This window comes from Centrocercus urophasianus, unplaced genomic scaffold (assembly GCF_019232065.1).
Source record: "Centrocercus urophasianus isolate 14NV4802_14NV808 unplaced genomic scaffold, USGS_Curo_1.0 seq_40, whole genome shotgun sequence".
In the NCBI taxonomy this organism is placed as follows: Eukaryota; Metazoa; Chordata; class Aves; order Galliformes; family Phasianidae; genus Centrocercus; species Centrocercus urophasianus.
Window position 1 is genome coordinate 5,169,424 of NW_024884978.1, and position 22,653 is coordinate 5,192,076.

General features: G+C 43.3%; 2 protein-coding genes across 3 annotated transcripts in view; both read right to left on the reverse strand.

The window, feature by feature from the left end:
* Positions 1-3,396: 3,396 nt before the first annotated feature.
* On the reverse strand, positions 3,397-12,407 carry JPT1 (Jupiter microtubule associated homolog 1). The gene is made up of 5 exons (XM_042833013.1): positions 12,233-12,407; positions 9,794-9,936; positions 9,077-9,168; positions 7,198-7,225; positions 3,397-3,616 (listed from the first exon to the last, which is right to left on the reverse strand). The coding sequence occupies exons 1-5, from the start codon at positions 12,286-12,288 to the stop codon at positions 3,468-3,470; spliced, it is 468 nt and encodes a 155-aa protein (XP_042688947.1). The 5' UTR covers positions 12,289-12,407; the 3' UTR covers positions 3,397-3,467.
* Positions 12,408-17,630: 5,223 nt separating this feature from the next.
* SUMO2 (small ubiquitin like modifier 2) overlaps positions 17,631-22,653 on the reverse strand; it is a 5,728-nt gene continuing 705 nt past the window's right edge. The window contains exons 2-4 of one of the 2 annotated variants that reach the window (XM_042833075.1): positions 21,806-21,937; positions 19,755-19,826; positions 17,631-18,309 (exon numbers count right to left, since the gene is read on the reverse strand). In XM_042833075.1, coding sequence (XP_042689009.1) covers positions 18,247-18,309; positions 19,755-19,826; positions 21,806-21,937 — 267 coding nt within the window. In that variant the 3' untranslated portion in view covers positions 17,631-18,246. Of the gene's footprint in view, positions 19,130-19,754; positions 19,827-21,805; positions 21,938-22,653 lie in introns of both variants that reach the window. The other variant, XM_042833076.1, reaches the window with a different exon arrangement.

Sequence of the window (22,653 nt, forward strand, 5' to 3'; positions counted from 1 at the left end):
CTTTTTCTGCTTGGGTCATTGTTCAGCTTCTATCACTTCCACAGCTTTTTGCTGATTTTGCCACAACCTGGTAGCCTTCTATGATGTTGTCTCTGGCTGGGTAGATGGGGGGAGAGCAGTGGATGTAGTCTGCCTTGATTCCAGCAAGGCATTTGATACTGTCCCCCACGACATCCTTGTAACAAAGCTGAGGAAGTGTGGGATAGATGAGTGGACAGTGAGGTGGGTTGAGAACTGGCTGACTGGCAGAGCGCAGAGGGCCGTCGTTGGCGGTGCAGAGTCCGGTTGGAGGCCTGTAACCAGCGGTGTTCCTCAGGGGTCGGTGCTGGGTCCGGTCTTGTTCAACATCTTCATCAATGACCTTGACGAGGGGGTGGTGGCCATCCTCAGCAAGTTTGCTGATGATACGAAGTTGGGAGGATTGGCTGACAGCCTGAAGGCCGTGCTGCCATTCAGCAAGACCTGGACAGGCTGGAGAGCTGGGCAGAAAAAAACACCGGATGAGGTTCAACAGAAGCAAGTGTAGAGTCTTGCATCTGGGGAGGAATAATTGCATGCACCAATACAGGTTGGGGGATGAGCTGCTGGAGGGGAGCTCTGCGGAGAGGGACCTGGTGTCCTGGTGGACGACAGGTCGGCCATGAGCCAGCAGTGTGCCCTTGTGGCCAAGAGGGCCAATGGCATCCTGGGGTGCATTGCAAAGAGCGTGGCCAGCAGGTCGAGGGAGGTGATCCTCCCCCTCTACTCTGCCCTGGTGAGGCCTCATCTGGAGCACTGCGTCCAGTTCTGGGCTCCCCAGTACAAAACAGACAGGGATCTCTTGGAAAGAGTCCAGTGGACGGCTGGACTCTCCAAAGATGGTGAGGGGCCTGGAGCATCTCTCCTATGAGGAAAGGCTGAGTGATCTGGGTCTGTTCAGCCTTGAGAAAAGGAGACTGAGAGGGGACCTGATCCAGATCTAGAAGTATCTAAGGTGTAGGGGGCAGAATGGCGAGGCCAGACTCTTTTCAGTGGTGAGTGGAGACAGGACAAGGGGAAACGGCTGGAAACTGCAGCATAGGCAGTTCTGCACCAATGTGCTCAAGAACTTCTTTACAGTGAGGTGACGGAGCGCTGGAACAGGCTGCCCAGGGAGGTGGTGGAGTCTCCTGCTCTGGAGATGTTCAAGACCTGCCTGGACGCCTACCTGTGTGACCTGCTGTAGGGAACTGCTTTGGCAGGGGGTTGGAGTCGATGAGCTCTGGAGGTCCCTTCCAACCCCTACAATTCTGTGAGTCTGTGAACTTTCCACTGTCAACTCAAATGACTTTGAAATGACCCAAACTTCATCCTTCCTGCAGAAGAAAGGTGTTTCCCTGCCTGGTACTTTGCAATCCTATTACATATTTGGTACTAAATATACTATCTTATCGTCATGCCATAGAACAGGTGATAGCTATCCTTTAAGTCAGGAAGTAGAAAGCTGTATTTCTCTCATTACCACGGGTGAGAAACGTGCAGGTAGAAAAAGGGTTTATGGCATTCAGGTTCACAAGAAAAGCCTTATCTTAGTAAAGCATTAACTTTTGTGTAAACAGTTATCTGTAAGCTTGTAAATACTTCTCTAGAACACTTGCAGCCCAGCCTCTGCCTGCTCTTACTAATGCATGTGGGCCAGAAGTTGAAGCCACTTTGCTCTCCTTTCATTATCAGCCAATCATGCAAAAGGTAACTCAAAAGCCAGGGTGGCTAGCTGCCTAAAAACATAAATCAGTTTGGTCCTTTAGCACAGTGCTTCCTGAAAGACAATGCTGCATGCCTGTGAGTTTCAGAGTTTTGCTTCCTCCCCCTTCACTGCAGCTTGAAACACACCAGAGAGAGCTTAAAAACACAAAAGCCAACTGGGGTGTGACAGCTCTGCTGTGAGCGAGCAGCTCCTCTGTGCACACTGGGCACCTTTTTAGCAGACAGCCTGGTGTGCCTAAACTCATCTCCTTGCAAGTGAAGGAGATGTAGCCACGTCTGCTGCTCATGGGGCTCGCAAAGGAAATACAACTTCGCTACTTACTTCCCCCCTCCTAGGCCAGGAAACGGGTAGGCATGGTTTACATGAACCCAGACCACATTCCCTACCTGCTGTGCAAAGAAAGGCCACTAGAGCAAAGCCAGTTTGATAGTCAGCATGTGAAGGAGGGGGTTCTCCACGCCTCACCGGGAAGTTGGGGCATTTTCAGAGCTTTTCAGGAGTGGGAAGGCAGGCTGGCAGGCTGGCAGACACGCAGCGGCTGTGCCGCACACACTGAGCTCCCGGCCGGCCCTGCCTTCCCACCAGGCGTTCGGTCACCTCTGTCAGGCTGTTCAGGCCCTGACTTAGCAGTGCTGCCACAGTACTTTTGGTTTTGAGGAGAAACTTTCCTTTCCTCTATTCTGGTAAAACATATCACATGTACCAAGCCACACTGCATGCTTCTTTGAGAAAATTGATGTTTGACTTTTAACATGGAGACAGCATGTGATGGTACCCCCCGTCAGGTGTATGCACTCTCCTCTTCTGCTCCATCCCAGCCCTGTTCAGATTAGGGCAGGACAACTGAGAACAATGCAGAACCAAACCCACAAAATAAAATCCACGCAGGAAACATTGCTTCAAAATTTCTATATTATTTACTTTAAGCAACAGTCCAGCTTCATGAAATTACAACACACACTTTAAAGAATGAGATTTTCACCTCATGGTCAAGCACCAGCATGATCATGCACAGCATTGAGTCAGTTGTATTTAAAAAAAAAAAAAAAAAAAAAAAAAAAAAAAAGCCCTGTAAATTTTTATTTATTTCTGTAATCCACTCCACCTTTGCTGAATAAAGTCCAAACAAAGCCCCTCCTACCCTCAGGCCAGGTGACTCTGATCATCAGCCCTCTATTTGGCACATACCCTGCTTTACACTAGTCCAGTACCAATGTTTTTTTTAAAGGCAGCATGGTGTACCCTAACCACTTTAAATGGCACAGCAGGGCTCAAGGCATTCACCCTACACAGACAATGAATTCTTTTAGATCCCCAAAGTTCACACGTGGAAGAAGGGACCACTCTTGCTGATCATTTGCTGGCCGCTTTAACCAGGACTTTAGACCCTTGTGCAGCTAAGGGGTTCTAAAAATCTCAGTACAAAAACCCTCTAAAGCACACTTAGAACCTATCTACTTTCCTTTGAATTACATTACTATACTTCATAAAGCTTTCCCTCAAGTCTATCACTAGAAAACACTCATGTAACTTCCAGCAGATCTAGGGGAAAAACACAGGACAAAAGTGGAAAAAAAACCTTGATCTGAAAAAAAAAAAAAAAAAAAAAAAAAAAAAAATAAAAATGGTAAAAAAAAAGAATTTTTTTTTTTACAGTAAGAATAAAGTTTTGCAGTTCAAAAGCATGGGGGGGGAAGGGTGGGCAAAAACAGACACAAGTTCAAGTCAGGAAAGGAAAGGTTTAACCGAGGACTAGGCTGGACTTGCCACCGGGTGGATTTCTCCTGGATGGTGCAGGTGCGGGTGCTACTGGGCTAGGAACAGGTGCAGCAGGCAGGGATTTTTCTTCATTCTGACCTGGAGCAGCCTCTACATCAGCCTCAGTGTTTCCTAGAAAAAAAGAAGCTTTTTTAAGGTGTTTGATGTGGATGATAAAAGCCAGAGGGTTTCTCTGGCTTAGGCAGAAGATCAACTCCTTTGAGTTTTCTCCAGCCTTACAGTCACACAGAGCTGCTGTCATCTGTTGGCAAGACAGACTTCCAGCTGCCTGAAATACTTTTCAGAACCCTGATGCCTTCAGTTGAGTTTCAGGCATTTAAGAGTTGCATTCTCTTAGATGCTATTAGGGGACCCCAGTGATTCAATTTTTTTTATTTTTTAACTGACAAGCAGCTACAATCAAGTCTTGTACATAGATTGTGACCACCCTAATAATTTTAACTCAAGTCTGAGCAAGTGCTGGAAATGGAGTCACAGAAGCATCAGTACTTACAAGCAGGAGTTAAGATTCACACCACATTCCCAATTTTGTTAGAGGAGAGAATATCTGACACCTCTGGGACTTCGCATAGAGCAGACCAGGGAATGCAAATCCATGTACGGGCAGGCTCAAATTTACATTCCCTGGAAAGCACATGCCAGTTCCATCTGTTTTAAGTAGTTCTCAACAACCACAAGACAGGACACAGAAGGAATTACTCACAGGAAGCACTTTAGATACTCTAGCAAATAATTTATGTATCTACTTCACTGACAGTTAATGAGGACCACGAGATCATTAGCATCTCACATTTTTGCAGATTAACAGAATTAGTTACAAGCCAAAGGCCTAAACACAGCAAGATTTTCTCACCATCAGCACTTTTGACCACTTAACAAAACTTAGCCATTGCCAGCAAAATCGAAGACTTAACTGTTCATTACCTCTTCCAGGTCATGGATGAAGGCACCCAATAAAACTAATCCCAGCACCACTTCCCACTGCCCCAACAGCAATTACTAAATCCTGCCTTTCACCTGCTGTTTTTTATCTAGCTTTTTATTACAGGAGATGCTTTTCACCAATGCTGTGGCAACTTAGCATTGCTTTTTAAAAAACCTTTGATGCAAGATTTTATCAGAAACACAAAACCCACTTGTGACCCTTTGCACATCCATGCTTATAATAATCTCCAAGAACTCTGGCAGCTTATAGTTTCCATGCAACCTCAGATTCTCTGCTGCCTTCACCAACCCACAAGCACATCAGAACAAAGCAGTTAAATACAAAGCCTTAAGCTCAAAGCCTCTGCAGCTCAGGTATGCTGCTGCCTGCTTATTCAGCAAGCTGGGAACAACAGCAGCCACGGCCACCATTCACACAGCCCCCAGTGCTTCATTCACAGCAGCCTGTGCTTCAAGCAGGCTGCTGGAGTACTGCAAGAACTCATGATGACAAACTTTCTACTGAACACCAGATTTCACCTTAATGTAATTACAGTCACTTGTGACCGTCTTAAGTGCTGTCTAATTCTCTTTAGTCAGTCCCATTAATCAAGTACAAGGTGCTAACTGAATTTAAAAAAACCTCCTATCACAGGAGACTTCCGGAAAGTTTCTACAGCTTGTTAGAGACTCCTTCAGCCATCCGATACATACACTGGCACTTCTCAGATCAGATGTTGAAGTTCTTCCTTATCAGAAAGGGTATAATCTCTGAGTTAGTTTGCTGCCAAGTACGCTGCAAACTACTGGAACTTTTGATGTGCAAAAGGAACTACAGCGTTCAAACAAGAAGCAAAAACATTTCTGCAAAAGGCACAAGTTCTCTTCTCCTGGACAGACATGACTAATAGAAAGTACATATCCCTCTGGACACTTACCTTAAGTTTTTATAATCAGTTACATACAGAAAATCATTTCCAAAACCGGAAGAGGAAACATCTTGTAATGATGGAAGCTTATTAAAACTATAGTTATGCTGTGAGTTTGTAAGCAAATAGCTTTTTTTGGAAGCACATTCGTTCCCTTGAAAGCCCAGGAGACAGCCATATAATGTCAAGTGCAAAAGTCACATGCACGATAAGTGGACGCTCACCAGCTCATGTCTGATATCTCGCACAGCAGGAGTATGAAGCGATGAAGTGACACGGCTAGCTCAACAGGACTCTGTACTCCACATTAAGGTAAAATACCCAAAGCCAACAAGGACGAGATTAATTCAACAGCACATCAAGATTCTCAGGTACTTGTCATATACACCACTTCCAGTGAGCACTAGCTTTCTACTCCTTTCGAAGTACCATCAACAGAAGTTTAACAGCCAAACACGTGCTGACATTTTTATTTTGCCAGGACTGTCTTCAAAAATTTAATTTTTGCCATAGCCACAACAGCAGTAAACTTCAGTTGGGAATGCTAAGTTGTTACTTTACTTGTTCGGAAAACCCCTTTCCAGCATACATTTACTCAGCACTTGCTAAGAACATTTTCCTGTCACCTTCTGGAACCACTCCAAAGGCCCACAAACACTCAACCTGTGAGAATGGCAACTTCCAAGAGCCAGCATATCATTTTTTCACTCTGTTTCGGACAGCTGTTGCTAACCCAAGCAGTCCTATTTCTGCTGCCTCCAATCTCATCTGTTCTTGCCTCACCACTCCTCCTGACACCACGGTGAGCTGCTTTTAACAAGTACCAGGAGAAGAGCAGAGCCTGCAGACTCAAAAAAGTATCAAAACCACATTCTCCTGCCTGAGGCATGAACTCTAAGTGCGCACACTAGGATGCCAGTTAAGAGCAGACAGTCTTGAGAAAGAAATACTGAGCAAGCCTGCATAGTTCTACTAGAAGCAGCATGCTGCATCACAGTCTGCTAGAAGAGCAAGATGCTCCAAAGAGCTTTTTGGCCAGAAATACAACATTCAGAGGTAGTTAGCAGGCACTCTGGAAAACTTTTCACCTTCCCAGCAGAAGTCGGTTCAGGATATGGAGATCTTTAAAGATCTTCCACAATTCTAAGGTGTTAGAAGTAACACTTAGAAGTACTTGGTGAACAGACATATTCCTCACATCAGGAAGTCAGCTATTCTCAACGAAAATCTTGCTAAGGAGAGATTTCCAGCGCCAGAGCTACATAAAAAGCCCTCAAGATAAACATACATTCTGCCAGGTGAAATCTGCATTATGATTAATTACTTCCTTACAAAAAAATCAGCATTTAAAAAGCATCAGGAACTTGAAATCTAATAAATGAGGATGCTTTCAGATGCAATAGCTGTTCTTGATTATTTCTGTGAATTGAGCGTTTACTGTGTGGGAAGACAATAAGACAGAGGTAAAAGCAAAACCTGAAATCTCTGGAGTTGACTGTACTATTTAATTACAAGCTACTACAGTGTAGTACAATCTATCAATCACACAAGTCTTTGGATGGTATCCACCTTGCCTTACAAATTTAGATCTTGATACCAGTTGCTGCTGCTGGCAAAATAAATGAACAGGACTGCTCTCGTTTTTAACGTGATGTCTAACAGAGGCATTCTGCTATTACATTCTGTATCACCACCAGCAATTTCTGATGAAGCACTTAGGTAATTTCATGATCTGATGGGTTCAAACGGCAAACCAAGCTCTCTTGAGATTTTTTTTTTCTCCCATCTTCTTCTATTTTGAGAAAATGTTTTTACAACAAGCCTGAAGGAGTTACTCACCGAATGTTTCACCACCGCCATCTCCTCCCTAGAAAAGAGAGGAACACATTATAACTTATAGTTCAAAACGTAGTTTTACCTGGCTTCCATTGAGAGGGCACTCACACTGTGACTGATCAAGCCATTGCAGCTGGACACACTGCTCTGCCAAGCAACATTCTGGCAGACCCACTGAAGCACTTCTGGACTGACACCACTCTCACAGGCAGATACCAGAGTAGAGCAAATGGTTCTCGATGCATGTTTCAAGAGATTTAAAACAATGGATTTGTAAGCACCAATTCCTACAGTGAACAATTTTACTTCATCAACTGGTCAGTTATGTAACACAACTCTAGAAGTTTAAACAAAGATACAGTTGAAGTAATCCCAATGACGTGTAACATCAGTATACATGCGATGCCCACACTGTGAAAGATGCGGGTGGCCGTGAGCACTACTGTGTACAGCACCCCTCATTAGGCATAACTGACAGGAACCAGAACACTGGAACTGTCAAGCAGCAATGACAATAAATTAAGCCATTAGCCATCAGTGTCTCCTCTTTTTTCCTAAGTGACTCTTTCCAACACCTAACGTGTAATTGCTAGTAAAGCCAAGAACATTCATTCCATCCGGTGTATTTAGCTTTTGAGATACCAGTTTCTGACAATGATAAAATTTCTTTCATTACATAAACAGCTAAACATTCTCTTCATGATCAACCTCTTCAGAATGTAACTTGACACAAAGATACAGCAAGTCCTCTAGCAGCAGCAAGGGTTCCACAATAGCATAAGGTTTTAGCAACATTCAATCTATGAAAGTTGATAACTACAAAGTGAACTTTCAGTTGTCAGGATATTAGTACACAAAAATCCCCCTCAGAAGCTCTAGCTTCTGTCTGTAGTTTTAATCACTGCACAACATTAAAATATTTTCTATTATGAGAATCATGATTGCAAAGCTGAGAATGGTAACACATTTATTTAAATAAATAAAACAGAAAATAGAATTAAGACTAAATCATTTATTTTTGTGTTCTGTGGCAGCAGTTACAAATTTATATATCTCACTTTTGTTAACTTGGAACAAGACGTTTTATCTAACAAACAATTCTGAGGCTCAAATACACTTCTAACAACAGAGATGGGTTAAACTGATGATTGATGCCTGCTATCAAAATAAAACCTGTCATTTACAACTCATGAGGGAAAAGATATCTGCCAAAAATTTACCTATCTAGTTCTGTTCTGGAAACCTAAAACTTGAGACATTTCTTGTCCACCTACAGAATTTATTTATGCGAGTGTGAGCCGTTCTTGGCTTCCCTTTCTTTTTTCCTACCTTCAGTGAAATGACTTCTCATCCTGTTTTCCCCATTAACTGTATTCGTACATAATGCAAAAGCCAGGGTAACACTACGAATCATGCTCCATATCGCTATCAAGTAAACAGCTCACATGGAAAGAAACACATCTGATGGCGTTACTAAAGGCATCAACACAAATGTAACAAGCATTCCTGCCACTGGGAAGCATGGTGCTGGGTATGAGACCAAATCCCACGTAAGTCAATAAACTCAGAGTTCACTGTAGCTAACCTTTGTGTTAAAACACAACTGCATGCTTAAGGCTGAAGCAAGATCTCACACCACTTCACTGCTGTCCCATCAGGAAGAAAGAAAAGTTAAGAGTCTAGAAAATACACATTTAGAAGAATCCAACCCTTCCACAACATGCAAGAACTATCACGTGGAAAAGGGAACCTGCACAGTAAGAACAGATTTAAGAACAAGGTTTCAAACTCTACAGGGCTTTCAACTGTGCATATGTCACTGACAAAGCAGCCAGAGAGCAATGTAGCCCATTACCATGCTCTTTACAGGAAGCATACTGACCTTTGGATCTACGTCTCCACAGTTAGCATCAGTTGAGTTTCTCTGTGCTCCAGATGGTTCAATGTCTTCTCTGATTTCACCTGGCTTTGTCCCTAGCAGCAGAGATTGATTCTAATTAGGTTGCAAGATAAACTTACTGGGAAAGTAGATGAAAAAGTGATGAGGCATGTTTTATTTTCTTTTCCTCCTCCCTCTACTTCTTTTTTGAATTAAAGCTTAACCATTCAAAGTTTGTCCTGGTTCTTTACATAATGACTCACAAATTACAAGAGCATTTTGTGCAGCTGAGGGCATCGCTTAGATGGATAGCAGGGTCCCAGGGCCATCTGTTTAGGAAATGATCTAGAGAAATGGAAATTTAATCCCAGCTGCAGGTACAACACAAAGCAAAGCTTTCTCTGATTGATCAAGAACAATAATTACTACAATAATATACTAAGTCACAAGTTTGCCCTGCTCTAACATAATTAATCTGGAGAAATTGCATCCAAAAATACACTCTCTCTTAGCTACCTGCTTGCAACAACACCTAGGTCCGATGTTTACATATTAAATAAATAATAATAAATCCCACGTCAGTAATGCTAATTTCTAGCCCTGATCTACAAAGCAAGAAATGAACTTCAGTTTCCAACCACAGACACCAGCAGCTTCAGGCCAATCCCAAAAATGGATTAATGCATGTCAGCAAACCTGCAAAGAAAGCAGTGTTCTTACCCGACGATTTAGCCCAGGAAGGTGGATTTTCTTCAGGAGTTCCAAAGATGCTGGATGCCATTTTGTTCTTTCGTGTGGGCTGTTCTTTTGGTTCATCAAAACCCAAGGAAAAGTTGGAACCACCGCCAGGAGGACGCAGCACTCTGCAGAGAGATTCAGCCTTACAGCCTGCATTACTAAGCAGCACTCCCAACATACACAGAAAGCCCACTATGCTAAGAGAGCACTGCTGGCTCTTGTAGCGGGTAGCTGCATGGGCTGAGCACTGCCAAATGTAAACATGAGGTGTCTGTATTACAGCGTTTAATAACCAACACTCACTGTTATGTCTTGACTGCGTAACTCAAACTATAAAACTAAATGGTTTCCCATAATTCAATCCAGGCATTTTATCTCCACTGCTCTTCTCTTTTATCTTTGCTCTTCTCTTCTCTTTTTAAAGAACCCTGTGAAGGCAATTAATCTTCACATTGGTGGTACAGCAAAGAGTAAAATCTGGCATGAGCCGTAGTGCTGCTTGCAACACTGATGACTGGACTGCAGCCTCTGTCTAGATTTCTTCAATCAGAAAAATTAATTTGGGGCAGGCTACCGGGCTGATGTTAAAAACATTTCAGTACACCAACAGAATGGTGTTTCCAATGCACCCAGTGCTCCCAAATGAAGTCGATGTAGGTAGGGAAGGGACACGTTCCCTCTTCCAACAGTTTAATAAAACACTAGAACTATAAAAAGTCAGAATGGAACAACCTGTGTTTTCTATGGTGAATACACCAAAGCTGTGAATTCCACACAAAGACGATGTCAGAATCTGCAGCGCCAGCACCACTGCAAACAGCACTTGGATTTTTTGAGGCTTGGTGCCTACTGCGCTGGAGATGCAACTCAGAAACACTTTCCCAGTCTATGGGACTTCAAGACCACAGTAAGAAAATAATGAAAATGTCTGAAATGGGTATTTACTGTTGCTAACCTGATTTTCATTACAAAATCCATCTCCAAATACATAATCAATGGGAAGACCCCAGCCAATTGGGTCATGCGTTTTAAGAAATCCAAGAACACTCCTAAAATTTGCTGCTTCTCCCTTCTGAACGGAGATGATACAATGATCCTGAATTGCCAGTGCCATTTTTTTTTTCCTTATACAGAAGAAGTGCCTGCATTTTTTTATGCCACATTTGTTGCACTTACCATTACATCATCTTTCTTCTACTACAGCAGCGAAACCACTGCTCTTAACAGTGTAACAGTTTGCAAAGACTTAATGAGATTAACAGAAAAAGTAACTGAAGCAAAAGAGCAATTACTTAAACCGTTAAGTGATCATTTCTGCCAATGCTAGATGAAGGTTCATTAGAAGATTCTCCCAGTCCTGAGGTATTTGAGCGTGCCTCAGCAAAGCACTATTCTTAACATCACACCTGGCACCCGCCGTGCTGCACTGAGAATCCGCCCATATTTAGGAAGGGCTTTTCAAGCGTTTTTTGTTAGTTACTGTTCCGCCAAGCCAAAGCCGTATTGAGAAGACGGCCGCGCCGTATTGAGAAGCGCGGCGCTGACCGCGACCCTTCCAGGCACCTTCCCGAAGTTCCCTTTGTTCCAAGAGCCGCTCCGCGCGAGCTCCAGGTCCGCCTCCAGCTCCGTCCGGGCCCGCCGAGTCCCGCGCTCCCTGACGCCTCGAGGCCCGGGGGTACGGAGCCGAGGAAAGGCGTCGCCCCCACTCCCTCCCCCTCCCCTCGAGCATGCTCGCTGCGAGCCGGGTGTGAGCCCGTTAAAGCGGTCGTACACAATGAGATCAATGAAACGGACACCGCCGCATGGCGGTGAGGGCACCGCGGAGCGGGCGGCGGTCACCCGCGCGAGGGGAGAAAGCGCGGTGCGCAGGTAGGGCGGGGGGCGAGGAGGGCGGCGGAGCAGACAATAGAGCCGCCTCGGCCCCACCCAAACGCCGGGACCGCTCGGCGCGGTGCGGGCAGGGGGGACGACGGCAGACATCGAGGAAGGGGAGCGGAGCGGCGATCCCCGGGGCGCTCCGGCTGCGTGGCTGCGCCGGGCCGAAGGATTCGCCTACCTTCTTTGTTAGGAAGCGGCTGAGGCGGGCGGCAGCCCAGGGCGAGTCCTGCGAGCTCCCACCCTCGCGGCTCGCCCCCCACCCACAGCCATCGCGTGGCTCGGTCCCTTCCCCTCCCTGGCGAGCCCCGAAACGGCCGGCTGTGCCCTCGCTGGGTGCGGCCCGCCCCCGCCTCCTGCTCGGCCCGGCGTGTTCCCAGCCCCGACCCAGCCGCTGCTCGTGCCTCCCGGGCCGGCGTCGCCCCGGGGTCCGTCGGCTGCTCCCTCCCGCCGCCTGCAGAGCCTGAGCTGACGGGGAACCGCAGCCCCGCCACGCGCTGCCCTAACGATCCCGAAGGCCTCGGAGCCCCTTCTTCCCCTCCGGACCTGGAGCTGTTCCTGCCGCTGGGGTCCATGCCCGAGAAGATGGTTGTGGTGGTCATTGCGGCAAGGATGGAGAAGACGGGGGAAGGGCTCCGTTAAGGCGGTGGTGAAAAGTGACGGTACTGGGAACGGAGCTCCCTCCCCCCTCGCCGTACCCTCACCACTGCCGGTGACAAACGCAGCCCCCCCCCCGCCCCTGCCGCACCTTTTATGCAGCGCGTAAGGCCCGCCCCCCTAGCTGTCCTCTCAGTGGACGGTTCAAACACAACGCCGAGTTTCTATTAGACAACGCCTTGCCACTCTACCCTTCGGCCCGCCTCGCCGTCTATTCTGAGGCGTCCCGCCTCATCCCCTAAATCTCATTGGTCGAGCAATACGTCGGCTCCACGGCAACCGACCGCACCTGCGCGATGAGGGCTTTCGTTAGCGATTGGCGGAAGGACGCGCCGCTCACTTAAGGTGCGCCGGGATTGGCTTCTCCGCACGCGAGACGACACAAAAGTCACCGCGCCGCTTCCTTCTGCAGGCCGCTCCTCACCTCAGGCGCCGCGGGCCGTGTGCGCCCGTCCCACCACCCGTTTGGCCATCCCTGCAAAGGATCCCTCACGCCCGTGCCCACGCTGGGAGGGAACCTGGCCTGCAGTAGCCGCAGAGCTCCTCGGAGCGCACCAATCTACGTTCGAACAATAGCCGTAGCGGCCATCGCGGTGCCGGAGCGTCCGGCGAGGCCGTGGCCGCCGCCTGCGAAGGGCGGGCTGGCGCGGCGCACGACGCCGTCCGCTGAGCGGAGCGTCCCCCCTCAGCAGCGGGGCGCCCAGCCGTGCGGCTGCACGGAACCGCAGCTCCGCCTCAGTGTGACGCGGAATCTCCAGGCCGCACAGCTGCAGGCCTCGCCGATCGCTTCGCTCCAAAACGGACGCACAGGGACCGCCCGGGGAAACGTGCCTTTCATTAGTACTTCAATGGTACGTGCTTAAGGAAGAGGAAAAGAACACCCGTGTCTGCTCCGGACGTCGCTCCCAATCTGCACTAACAACAGTCTTTAATACTCTCCAAACACTTTGGATTTAAAATCTTAAAAATACTCATTTTTGGTCAGGAAACCGCAACTTCTGGTTGTGTTGCTTCACTCCACGTATAACATGAAATCAATTGAATAATCAGCCTTAATCAGCCTACTCAGGAAGGAGTTGAATTGCTACAACTACAAAAACAGGACCGTGTTACTTTACTTTTTTAAGCTAAGATCTATAAGAAACTCCTGTTAAAAACAAAACAAATACCATCGCTATTGAAGTCCTCAGGGAATACTGTCCCATCATGCCTTCCTGAAGTTACATTAAAGGCAAGTTTTAATCTACACGAAGCATCTGCTCTCTTGGGAACTTTCAGAAATATTTTGTCACTGAAAAGCCTTTTATTCAAACCCACAGGATCTGAATCTTAAGTCTGAACACTCCCATGGCCCTTAGAAATAAATTTTATTATTAATACTCTTATTTATTTTAAATGTGGAGAAACTCATTTACTCTGACAAAGCTAGTTTCAAAATACAGCTTTAAGATTCTAAAACTTCAGTATTTCCAAGAGACTCCACCGATCTCTGAAGTGCTGAGACAGCCCTGAATGCAGGTTAGGCTTTAAATAAAAGCTGCTTTGCCAATTGTTTACTAATAACAAGATCAAGGGAGTTACGAAGATTGTCACAGAAACTGGACTTATACTTGTCTCCAGGGTTATGAGATTTGACCAGCGATTCTCCTGTTTTAACCAAACAATTCCATCAGTTGCTAAAACTCATCCTGCAATGAATGTAAAAAAAAAACTGGAACTCTGAATGAGGCTCCAGAAAATGTATATCAAGGCTAGGCAAGGAGAAATACTGCTGGTTTGTGAAAAGCCTCAACTTGATGATCCTTCCAAGACCAAGGGCTTTTCATGCCAGTCTCAGATACTTACGACAGTCACAGAAGACATTCCCCCCCATCTCCAAGCACATAGTACCAAAAAGAGGTTTTGACTCAATCTTGTCTTCTCCCATCCATTCACTCACAACTCAAACTAAATTTCAGCTAACCATTTCTGCTCCAGATGGATTGAGCAGGCCAAGCCTTGCATCTGAAGTGATGCATAGTGTCTGTTCATGGAAGGCAGGTATCACACAGGTTAGGTTCAAGCTTATCCTTCTAAGCAGATGCTGTATTTTTCAAGAGCGTTAAAGCAATTAATCCCATGCCACAAGTGAAAAAATGGGAAATGTCTGAAATGAATTATCTTGAAGGCCAACCAAAACTAAGAACAGGGAACAAACTCCAGTCTATCATGCTACGTCTTCACTACCAGGGAAGAATGCTGTAGTAGCAGAACACAGTTTGGCAACAAGCTAACAGCCAGAACAACATCAGTAATCCAAAGATTGAAGTACAGTAGGTCACAGGTGTACTACAATTAAAAATAATTCAAGTTACTTAAATGTTTCTAGACCTTTTTTTTATAATACAGAACAGTGTATTATATAAGCTGATAAAAAGCACACAAGGAGGAGGCTACTATCTAAACTATTAAAAACCCTCCTGTTTAATTTTCATTTTCAATTTAATAGATAAAGATCAAGGAAGCATTTTGCTTGTTTGTTTTCAGATTTGAAAATATATTGCTATTCTTTAGAAATTGAATCGTTTCCAACTGGCTAAAGCATAGAAAGCATTATGTCTTTGAGCCAGCCACATTATGCTTTTTCATTAATATTGCAGTAGGGTCACAATAGAATCAGTATCCAGCAGACAAAGTGACAGCACTTGGATTACATTGTCAGATTCAGAAGTAACCAAGTAAAGGTACCAGGAAAGAAATATTCCTCTGAGAAAATGACCTGTATTTGACCGTAACCTTTGCAGAGATGTTGTATCTGTTTTGATACCACTGTTAATTACCTAAAGCAGCAGCTTTTTAGTAAACATTAAAAACTTACCTGTCAACCAGCGTGACAAGACCTCTTTGCCAATTTTCCTTTATCTTCTGATATGTGCACTTCTGGCAGTTCCTTGGGCTACTACAGCAAACACAAGATCTATCAGAAATTAAGCCAGATCAAAAATCTGAAAATCTCCCAATAATGCGGTCTGAATGGATGGTTTATAGCCCTGTGACTTCATACTACTTCTGAACTGCTGAACTTAGCTATAGCTTTTTACAGAAGATGAAGTCACAGGAAAATCACCGAAGTCCCAGCAAACAGCAACTCACAGGTGAATCCTCTAAGCAACACAGGGGTAGTGCTAACAAGGAAGAAGTTCTGTCACAAGGCAAGTATTTGCATAACCACAAAAGAATTCTAAAAAACTAGTTGAGGGGGAAAAAGTCAGCATTCATCACCTTACATACACCTCACGCTGTACTGTTCAAGGAACTATTCTAGAAATGTCAGGAGCCATCTCAGATGAATAGCAAAACAGTGTTAGGAACTGATAGATTTAAGTGATCAGTGCCTCCTCATTTCTTTTAGGAGTGTGATGCCAAATGCTAAAGGAAAATTCAATTTATGATGGAGTATTTCCATGGCTGCCACATCAATTGAATGCCACAAAAGAAAGTTTTTCTTATACTTTTGTACAGGAGAATTTTGGTTATAGCTAGACACAATTCATTTCTAGATGGCCTCGCTTTATCAACAGAACATATTACAAGAGCCCTGCTCCTAAGTTAACGACAGATGAAGTACCACTGTATGAATTAATGAAATTAAGACACTGTTTTTGAAAGCATACTGCTCCACAGCTGTCACTTGACTTTTGTTGCCTCAGGAAAGAAAGATACTAGACAAGATACGGCAGGGAGTTTTGAGCTCCACAGTCTTAACTCAGGCTAAAAAAAAAAAAAAAAAAAAAAAAAAGCTGTACTTTAGGAGACCTCACCCTTTCTTCAGAAACTAGAACAAGTCCAAACATCTTTTTTTGGCCAAACAAAATAAAGACAACTTTCACCTGGGAGAAGTCCTGGCATGACTTCCAATTGAAAGAATTCTATACGGTGCTATCAGTTGTCTAGCCAGGTTGGAAGCCAGAGATTCCAAAGTCTGAGAGGAATACATTCTATGTCTAACCTATGGAAGGCATTGAAACATAGCCACCCTGCTTTTTTTTTTTTTTTTTTCTCCAGGCCTTCATAGCTCTATGAAAACATTCGTTCACAAAATAGCAATTTTGACCTTGCAATGTGCCACAGAAGTCTACGAGATACATGCCAGAATAAGAAATTATCCAGTTAGCATGAGATTTGTCTAAAAGTTACAACAATGGCACAGAAGTGAAATCCTTCAGCTACACAGTCAAAAACAAACAAAAAACCAAATACCATCTTTCTAAGTCTACTTTACATGCAATTAATTTAACATTAAATAACTTAAAATCATGATGTAAATTGAACAAATAATTGTCCATGCACTAAATTCATGAGTCCATCACTTTGGCACAAAATCAAAGGATGTCCTGATCCAGCAGACTCAGGCCAAGCACATATCTATTGCTTCTTGAACTGACTGTTACAAAAACTATCACCACAAGGTAAGCTCTGCTAACAGTACCTGAGAGGGCATTAACTACTCGCAACTACCAGAAATACTTGAACATTCCTAGGACATTAGGGAATGCATTGGGTCTGCTGAGCAGACAGTTCTATAATCTTTCACATTCACAGGTTTCACTGCAACCTCTCATCTCCCCCAAGAAAACTGAAGAACCACAGCCCTGTGGAAAAAAATAATGAAAAGCATCATTGTTGCTCTCCCAGCGTGCCGAGGAGACACAGCCTTTCCTCCCCTTCAGGCAGGAACACTGCAATGGTAAACCAAAACTTGGAATCCTCATCATCATAGCTGAATACACCCAAAAAGAAAACTCACTTTTTTATTTTTGCTTTACATTTCCAAGCATCTCCCATTTGATACCATGGCAAACTGAATGTTTAACAAAATGAACGTCTCTTTATAACTTAACGTTTACATCAAAAGGCATTCAAACACAAAGTATTAAATATGCTTTTGTAACAACATCGGTGCTTCTAAGAAAGACTGACAAAAAGAACCCAACCCAAAACCATAGGCAAGTAGGTCCAGTATTATGCAGTTTGCCTAATCAAACATTTTTGGCTTAGCAGAACATACACACAAATCAAAATAAGAGAAAGCAGACTTCTATTTCCAGTTCCATTGCTGGTTGGCTGGCTGAGAGCTCTCAGGGAAGCCTTTCATTTTTCAACAGTCTTCCCACTGCAACTGGGGAGTATGTTTATTTGCTTACCACACAGAAAATTAAGAAATGAAAAACATAAAGTGCTGCAGAGAAATAGCTACAAGTTCCGAGTACTATTATTCCACAGGGGAGGAAAAAAAAAAGAAAACTGGTTATTTTAAACAAGAAGTTTATTTAAACAACAAGACGCTTTACTAGAAGGGAGAACTATCTAGGATTTTTTTTTTTTAAAGAGTAATTTACCCCTACTTAGACAGATTGCTCTACAATGTAACAGCTACGTACAAAAAAGTTATAAAATTGTCCTTGGTTTTACAATGATAAAAGAAAAACATTGAAATTATCCAATCAAACAAAGTATGTAAGGTTTTTGTTTTTAAACAAGGAGAGCAAAATAACTTACTGGAATATAAAGATAAAAGTAGAAGGAGCATGCCACTAATGGAGAAAGGGGCATTTTCACAGAACCAGTTTGTTTTCCCACCCCATCTCCATTAAATGTTGATCAAAACATACCATTGGCCATTTAGTTAAAAAAAAAAAATGTGTTTTGTCTGTGCACATACACCAGTTACTTTATGTACAATAGAAGGAATAGGAAAAAAAAAATCAAGAGAGAGAAGAGAGAAAACTATACTGCAGTAGTCAGGATGTGGCTGAACCAAGTCTTATTTTTCTAATTGTGAACGTGTTGCCTGTGGGAGCACAGTTCTGGAGAGGAAAGTAGCAGGTTCTTTTTTTGTGGTTTGTTTTTTGTTTGTTTGTTTTTTAGTAAACTCCTCCTGTTTGTTGCTGGAACACATCAATTGTATCTTCATCCTCCATTTCCAACTATAGCAGAAAAGAGAAAAAAAGCTTTCAACTACTATAAGCTGGGTTGTTTTCACATTTCCTTTCTTCATGTTTGTTATGCAACTTATCCAGCCCAGTCCCACTCCCCTCCATCATCATCATCACTTTGTGCATTTAACCTACGTCACCATGATTCAAAAGCAAAGAAACGATGTGGAAATAAATGCCAGTGGGTAACTTGTCCTGCAATTAATGCTTGTACATAACTTCAGGGCGCACTGTGGAATTCCTATGGAAAAGATCAATGTTTCTAATACTTTCATTTTATTGTCTGCTTTGCCACTGCATCTTCTTTCTCCTGTTTAATTCCTCCATTTACCTTAGAACACTGCCACAATTCCATTTTGTTGCTGTTGTTCAAATGTGCAAATGGCTTCGGCTACAGCACTAAAGAAAGCATACTACAATTAAAGCCCCTAGGCCAACCAGGCAGTAGAACAGACAGTAACTGCGAACAAATAAAACATTTCATATGGTCAACAACACAACAATCTGCCGGTGAGAAGCAGCAACACTGCATCACTGCGATTCTTGCTCGCCCTGTAAGGTCTGCGGTTGCTGTTCCTGGATGCGTTACCTACTGACAAAACCTGCACCAAGACTAGAAATACAACTTGTAAGTTATAGCACCTTTTTCAAACAGTCTCAATTTCTGCTCCAAGAAATCAAACTGGTCTATGGCATTCAGTGCAGGTATAAAGAGACTGATCCTCAGCTTCAGGATAACATGGATGGAGAGAAAGGCACCGTGTTGCTTCAATTCTCAGCATTTGAAGTTTGAAAGTTCCATAGATTGTGGCTGTAAGAAGCACATTCTCAGGAGAATCTGCCATAAACCTTCTAAAAATAAGTCTCTTATTTTGTAATGAGTAATTCTAAAAATCATATAAAACTGTAAAATTCTATTTAAATGCAGCTACGTGGAGCAATACAGAAAAACAGTTAAGTGACAGTGAACCACCTGGGTGTTGGAATGGCCTTTGCTTTAATCACATTATAGACTACCTGAACTCCATGATATTCATTACTTTTATGCCATTGAAACACAGCTTCAAATTACAAATAGCAAAAAAATGACTTTTGTGTTACAAAATGCAAGTTTACAGGCAGGGTCTCTGATAACACCCGTTATAAAAAACCTTTATAAAAAAAATGAAGTTACCGCTTCAGGAAAAACTCACTTCTTACCTTACTGGTTCTTATTTCAGAGCTGTGACTGAATAACCTGGCAGTCTTGCAAGATTCACCACCTACTAACATTGTACTTCACCTCTATTGCTACAATGATACAGGCTTGCTATGCAAAGCACACAAGGAGTCTCAGATTTCATTTCCAACAGTTCTAAAGTAGGTCTATCGGAACATCAGCAACAACTTCTGCAGCAACTTTCAAATACAGCCCTTTAGTTTTGCTTTCTGTTTACCTGTGCAGGTGTGTCTGTTTCATTAATTGGCTGTCCATCGAACCGGAATCTGATTTGCCTCATCGACAACCCCTGGGCAAAGAGAAGCAACACAAAAGGAGCTATGTTTTGTAGAAACCACTCACTACTTTTCTCTTTAACTTGTTACTAGAATTGTGGTACAGTCACTAAAAGCCATCATTCATGATGCATAAAGCAGTTTTCATACTCCCCTCATGCACTCATTTCAAAGCATTTCATTACAAGTCCTTGCAATCTGTTTTGCATTAAACACTGTATTGTGTCCAATTACTAAGAGAAGCAGCAGTGTCCACCCTCTGACTGAAAGTTACAGTAATTTCTAGCATAAAGTTGTCACCCCAAAGGCTAAGATTTTTATAATGCTTTGTAATAATAATTCACTGGGAAAAAAAAAAAAGTAGATACAGCACTTTGAATAACAAGTGTTGAACAGTAACATTAAGAACAGCTTTTTCAATCTTTCCCAAAAGCAAAGGTATCCTAAAACATTTTCCCAGGAAAGCAACAGCTGCCTATTAGCATAGGATAGTAGCATAGGGTGACCAATGGCAACTTTTTGACCTTGAACAAGAAGCCAACGAACAAAGTTTCTCCATATACAGGTGAAATGAACTTTCCAAAGAAGTTAATATTCTGAACACCAGAATTATTAAAGAGCATTTTGAACCAGCATCTCTACCACACACACCACTCATTTTGCTGGCCTGTTCCAACCCACAAAAGATTACTACTCATTCCTGCTTAAACCAGCGGAGAAGTTTCTGTGTCCCCTCTCCCTAAACATACAGGAAACCCACAGGGCTCTGAAGTCAGTGCAGTGCATTGCACGGCTCTGCTTTGGCACCCCTCAGAAAAGGAGCCCCAATTTAGCCATGCAAGAACACATGTAATACAGAATGAAACAGCCTAATGATGACTTTTGGAAAGTTTTAAGGAAAAATTTGTTAAAGAATATTATGATGAGCAAAATTTCTGTTAAGACTTCATAGATCACAGTGAATACATTCTTCTAGTGTGTCTAAGATTCTGCAACATTCACTCAAAACATCATCTTATTTAGGAAAAGAAGTGGCTACGTGTCAGGACAGCAACCGGTTCTGCAGAGCTGTGTTCTCAGACTTTGCCTTTCCTAAAATACACATTTGCCTATTTAGAAACCTTTGGGTTTTTTTGCAGGTTCTCGAGGACTTCTGAGCTTAATAAATGCTAGCTGAAAAAAATACTAAAAAGCTGTACCTTTGTGGATATTAATCTCACCAAGAGTATATTTCAATAATTATTTCAAGAGGGGGAAAGTGGTCTTAAATAGTCTTGATCTTTTAAACATATAATTCATGGCTCAGTCACTGCCATTTTCATCTACTACATGCAGTATGTCTTTTCATTATTGAAAGATGCTAAATTCTGTTACATACAGCTTCTACCTCTGTAAAATCAAACCTGAATCACTGCTTAAGAATTTTAATACTGAGTATGCCTAATTAGCAGTATGAACAAAGTCTGACTTTCAGATTGACAACTAGATGGCATCAGGAAAAAACAAGTCTCATCATTATGCTCCTTCCTAAGGTAGATGTTAAACACTTTTAGACCTTGAGACGCTAATTGACATTCTGTCATCTTAACAAGGAAGCATTAAGCTAAGAAATCAGAATTCTATGAGCAATCCAGTAGTTAAGACAGTGTTATAACACATGCTGATCACCCAACTCTCCCTTAAGTTCTTTCTGCAGGTTCCTAACTCACCCTTTGCACTCTACCAATTTTGAGACACAGAGCAACGGCCCCCACCTACAATCCAGATTTCACAAAGATAACCCACCTTCGTTTAACCCATTTCCTGTCACCACTCTCAGTCCTTTCTAGAACAGATCCTAAGAACAATACACCCTCACCACACAACTAGCTCCTGTTAAGCTCCTATCATTCTGTATATTTACACAGTTTAAGACTTCATCGTTTTCATCCAGCCCTTAGGAGATCCCCTCTCCCCAAGAAAACCCTCTGGTGTGTTGAGGCAAGATCCATACCTGTCGTTCACAATAGGCTTTCATTAGTTTACTAAGTGGTGTATGCCTCTTAATCTTAAACTGCACCACAGACCCATCTTGCCCTGCCACCTTCAGATTAATGTGGTCATTGTTTTCAGTCTTCACTCCTTCCTGTTGAGGAAATTAAAAAAAAGTTTTCTTAAAAGCTATGAAATGAGAAGTTCACATTTTATCAAAGTGCAACAGGTCATTAAAAATGAGGAAATAAAGTTATTTACCAACATGTAATGCTAAGTGGGAAGTAAAGGGCAGTGCAACTTGGGCAATAAGTAACAACAAACACTAACAGCAATGAGAGTTGTCACTCCTGAGAGTGGTTCATGAGCAAAGTGGCAGTGAACAGCACCATAGCAAAAAAAAAAAAAAAAAAAAAAAAAGTTATGTCTATCAAGGACACGCTAACACACAGTACTGAGTTACCAATCAAAGGAGTAAAACCACGTGTGACCGTAATCCCAAACACTGAGGAGGCCATTTCACACTTAATCTCAAACTTTTTGGAACTCTGCTAAGAGACTCCTCAAGAGAAGTTTAGCACACTTTAAGGGGTTGCGTTTTGAAAAGGCGATGAAGTCTGAACAGCAGCAGCTTTCTCCTCCATAAAGCACTTCGGAGGCGCTCCCGCAGCGCCGTCTGACGCTACTGCTGCACACCGGAGCCCCGCGGGGTTTTACAGCCACCGCCTCCCGGGGTCCCGCAGCGCGCGGAGCGCGGCCGCCATGTGACAGCTCCGCACCGCCTCCCCCATTATTCCTCAGAGTCCGTTTAAAAACGGAAAAAGGAAAGAAAGCAAAAACAAAAACAAAAAACAAAACAAAACAAAACAA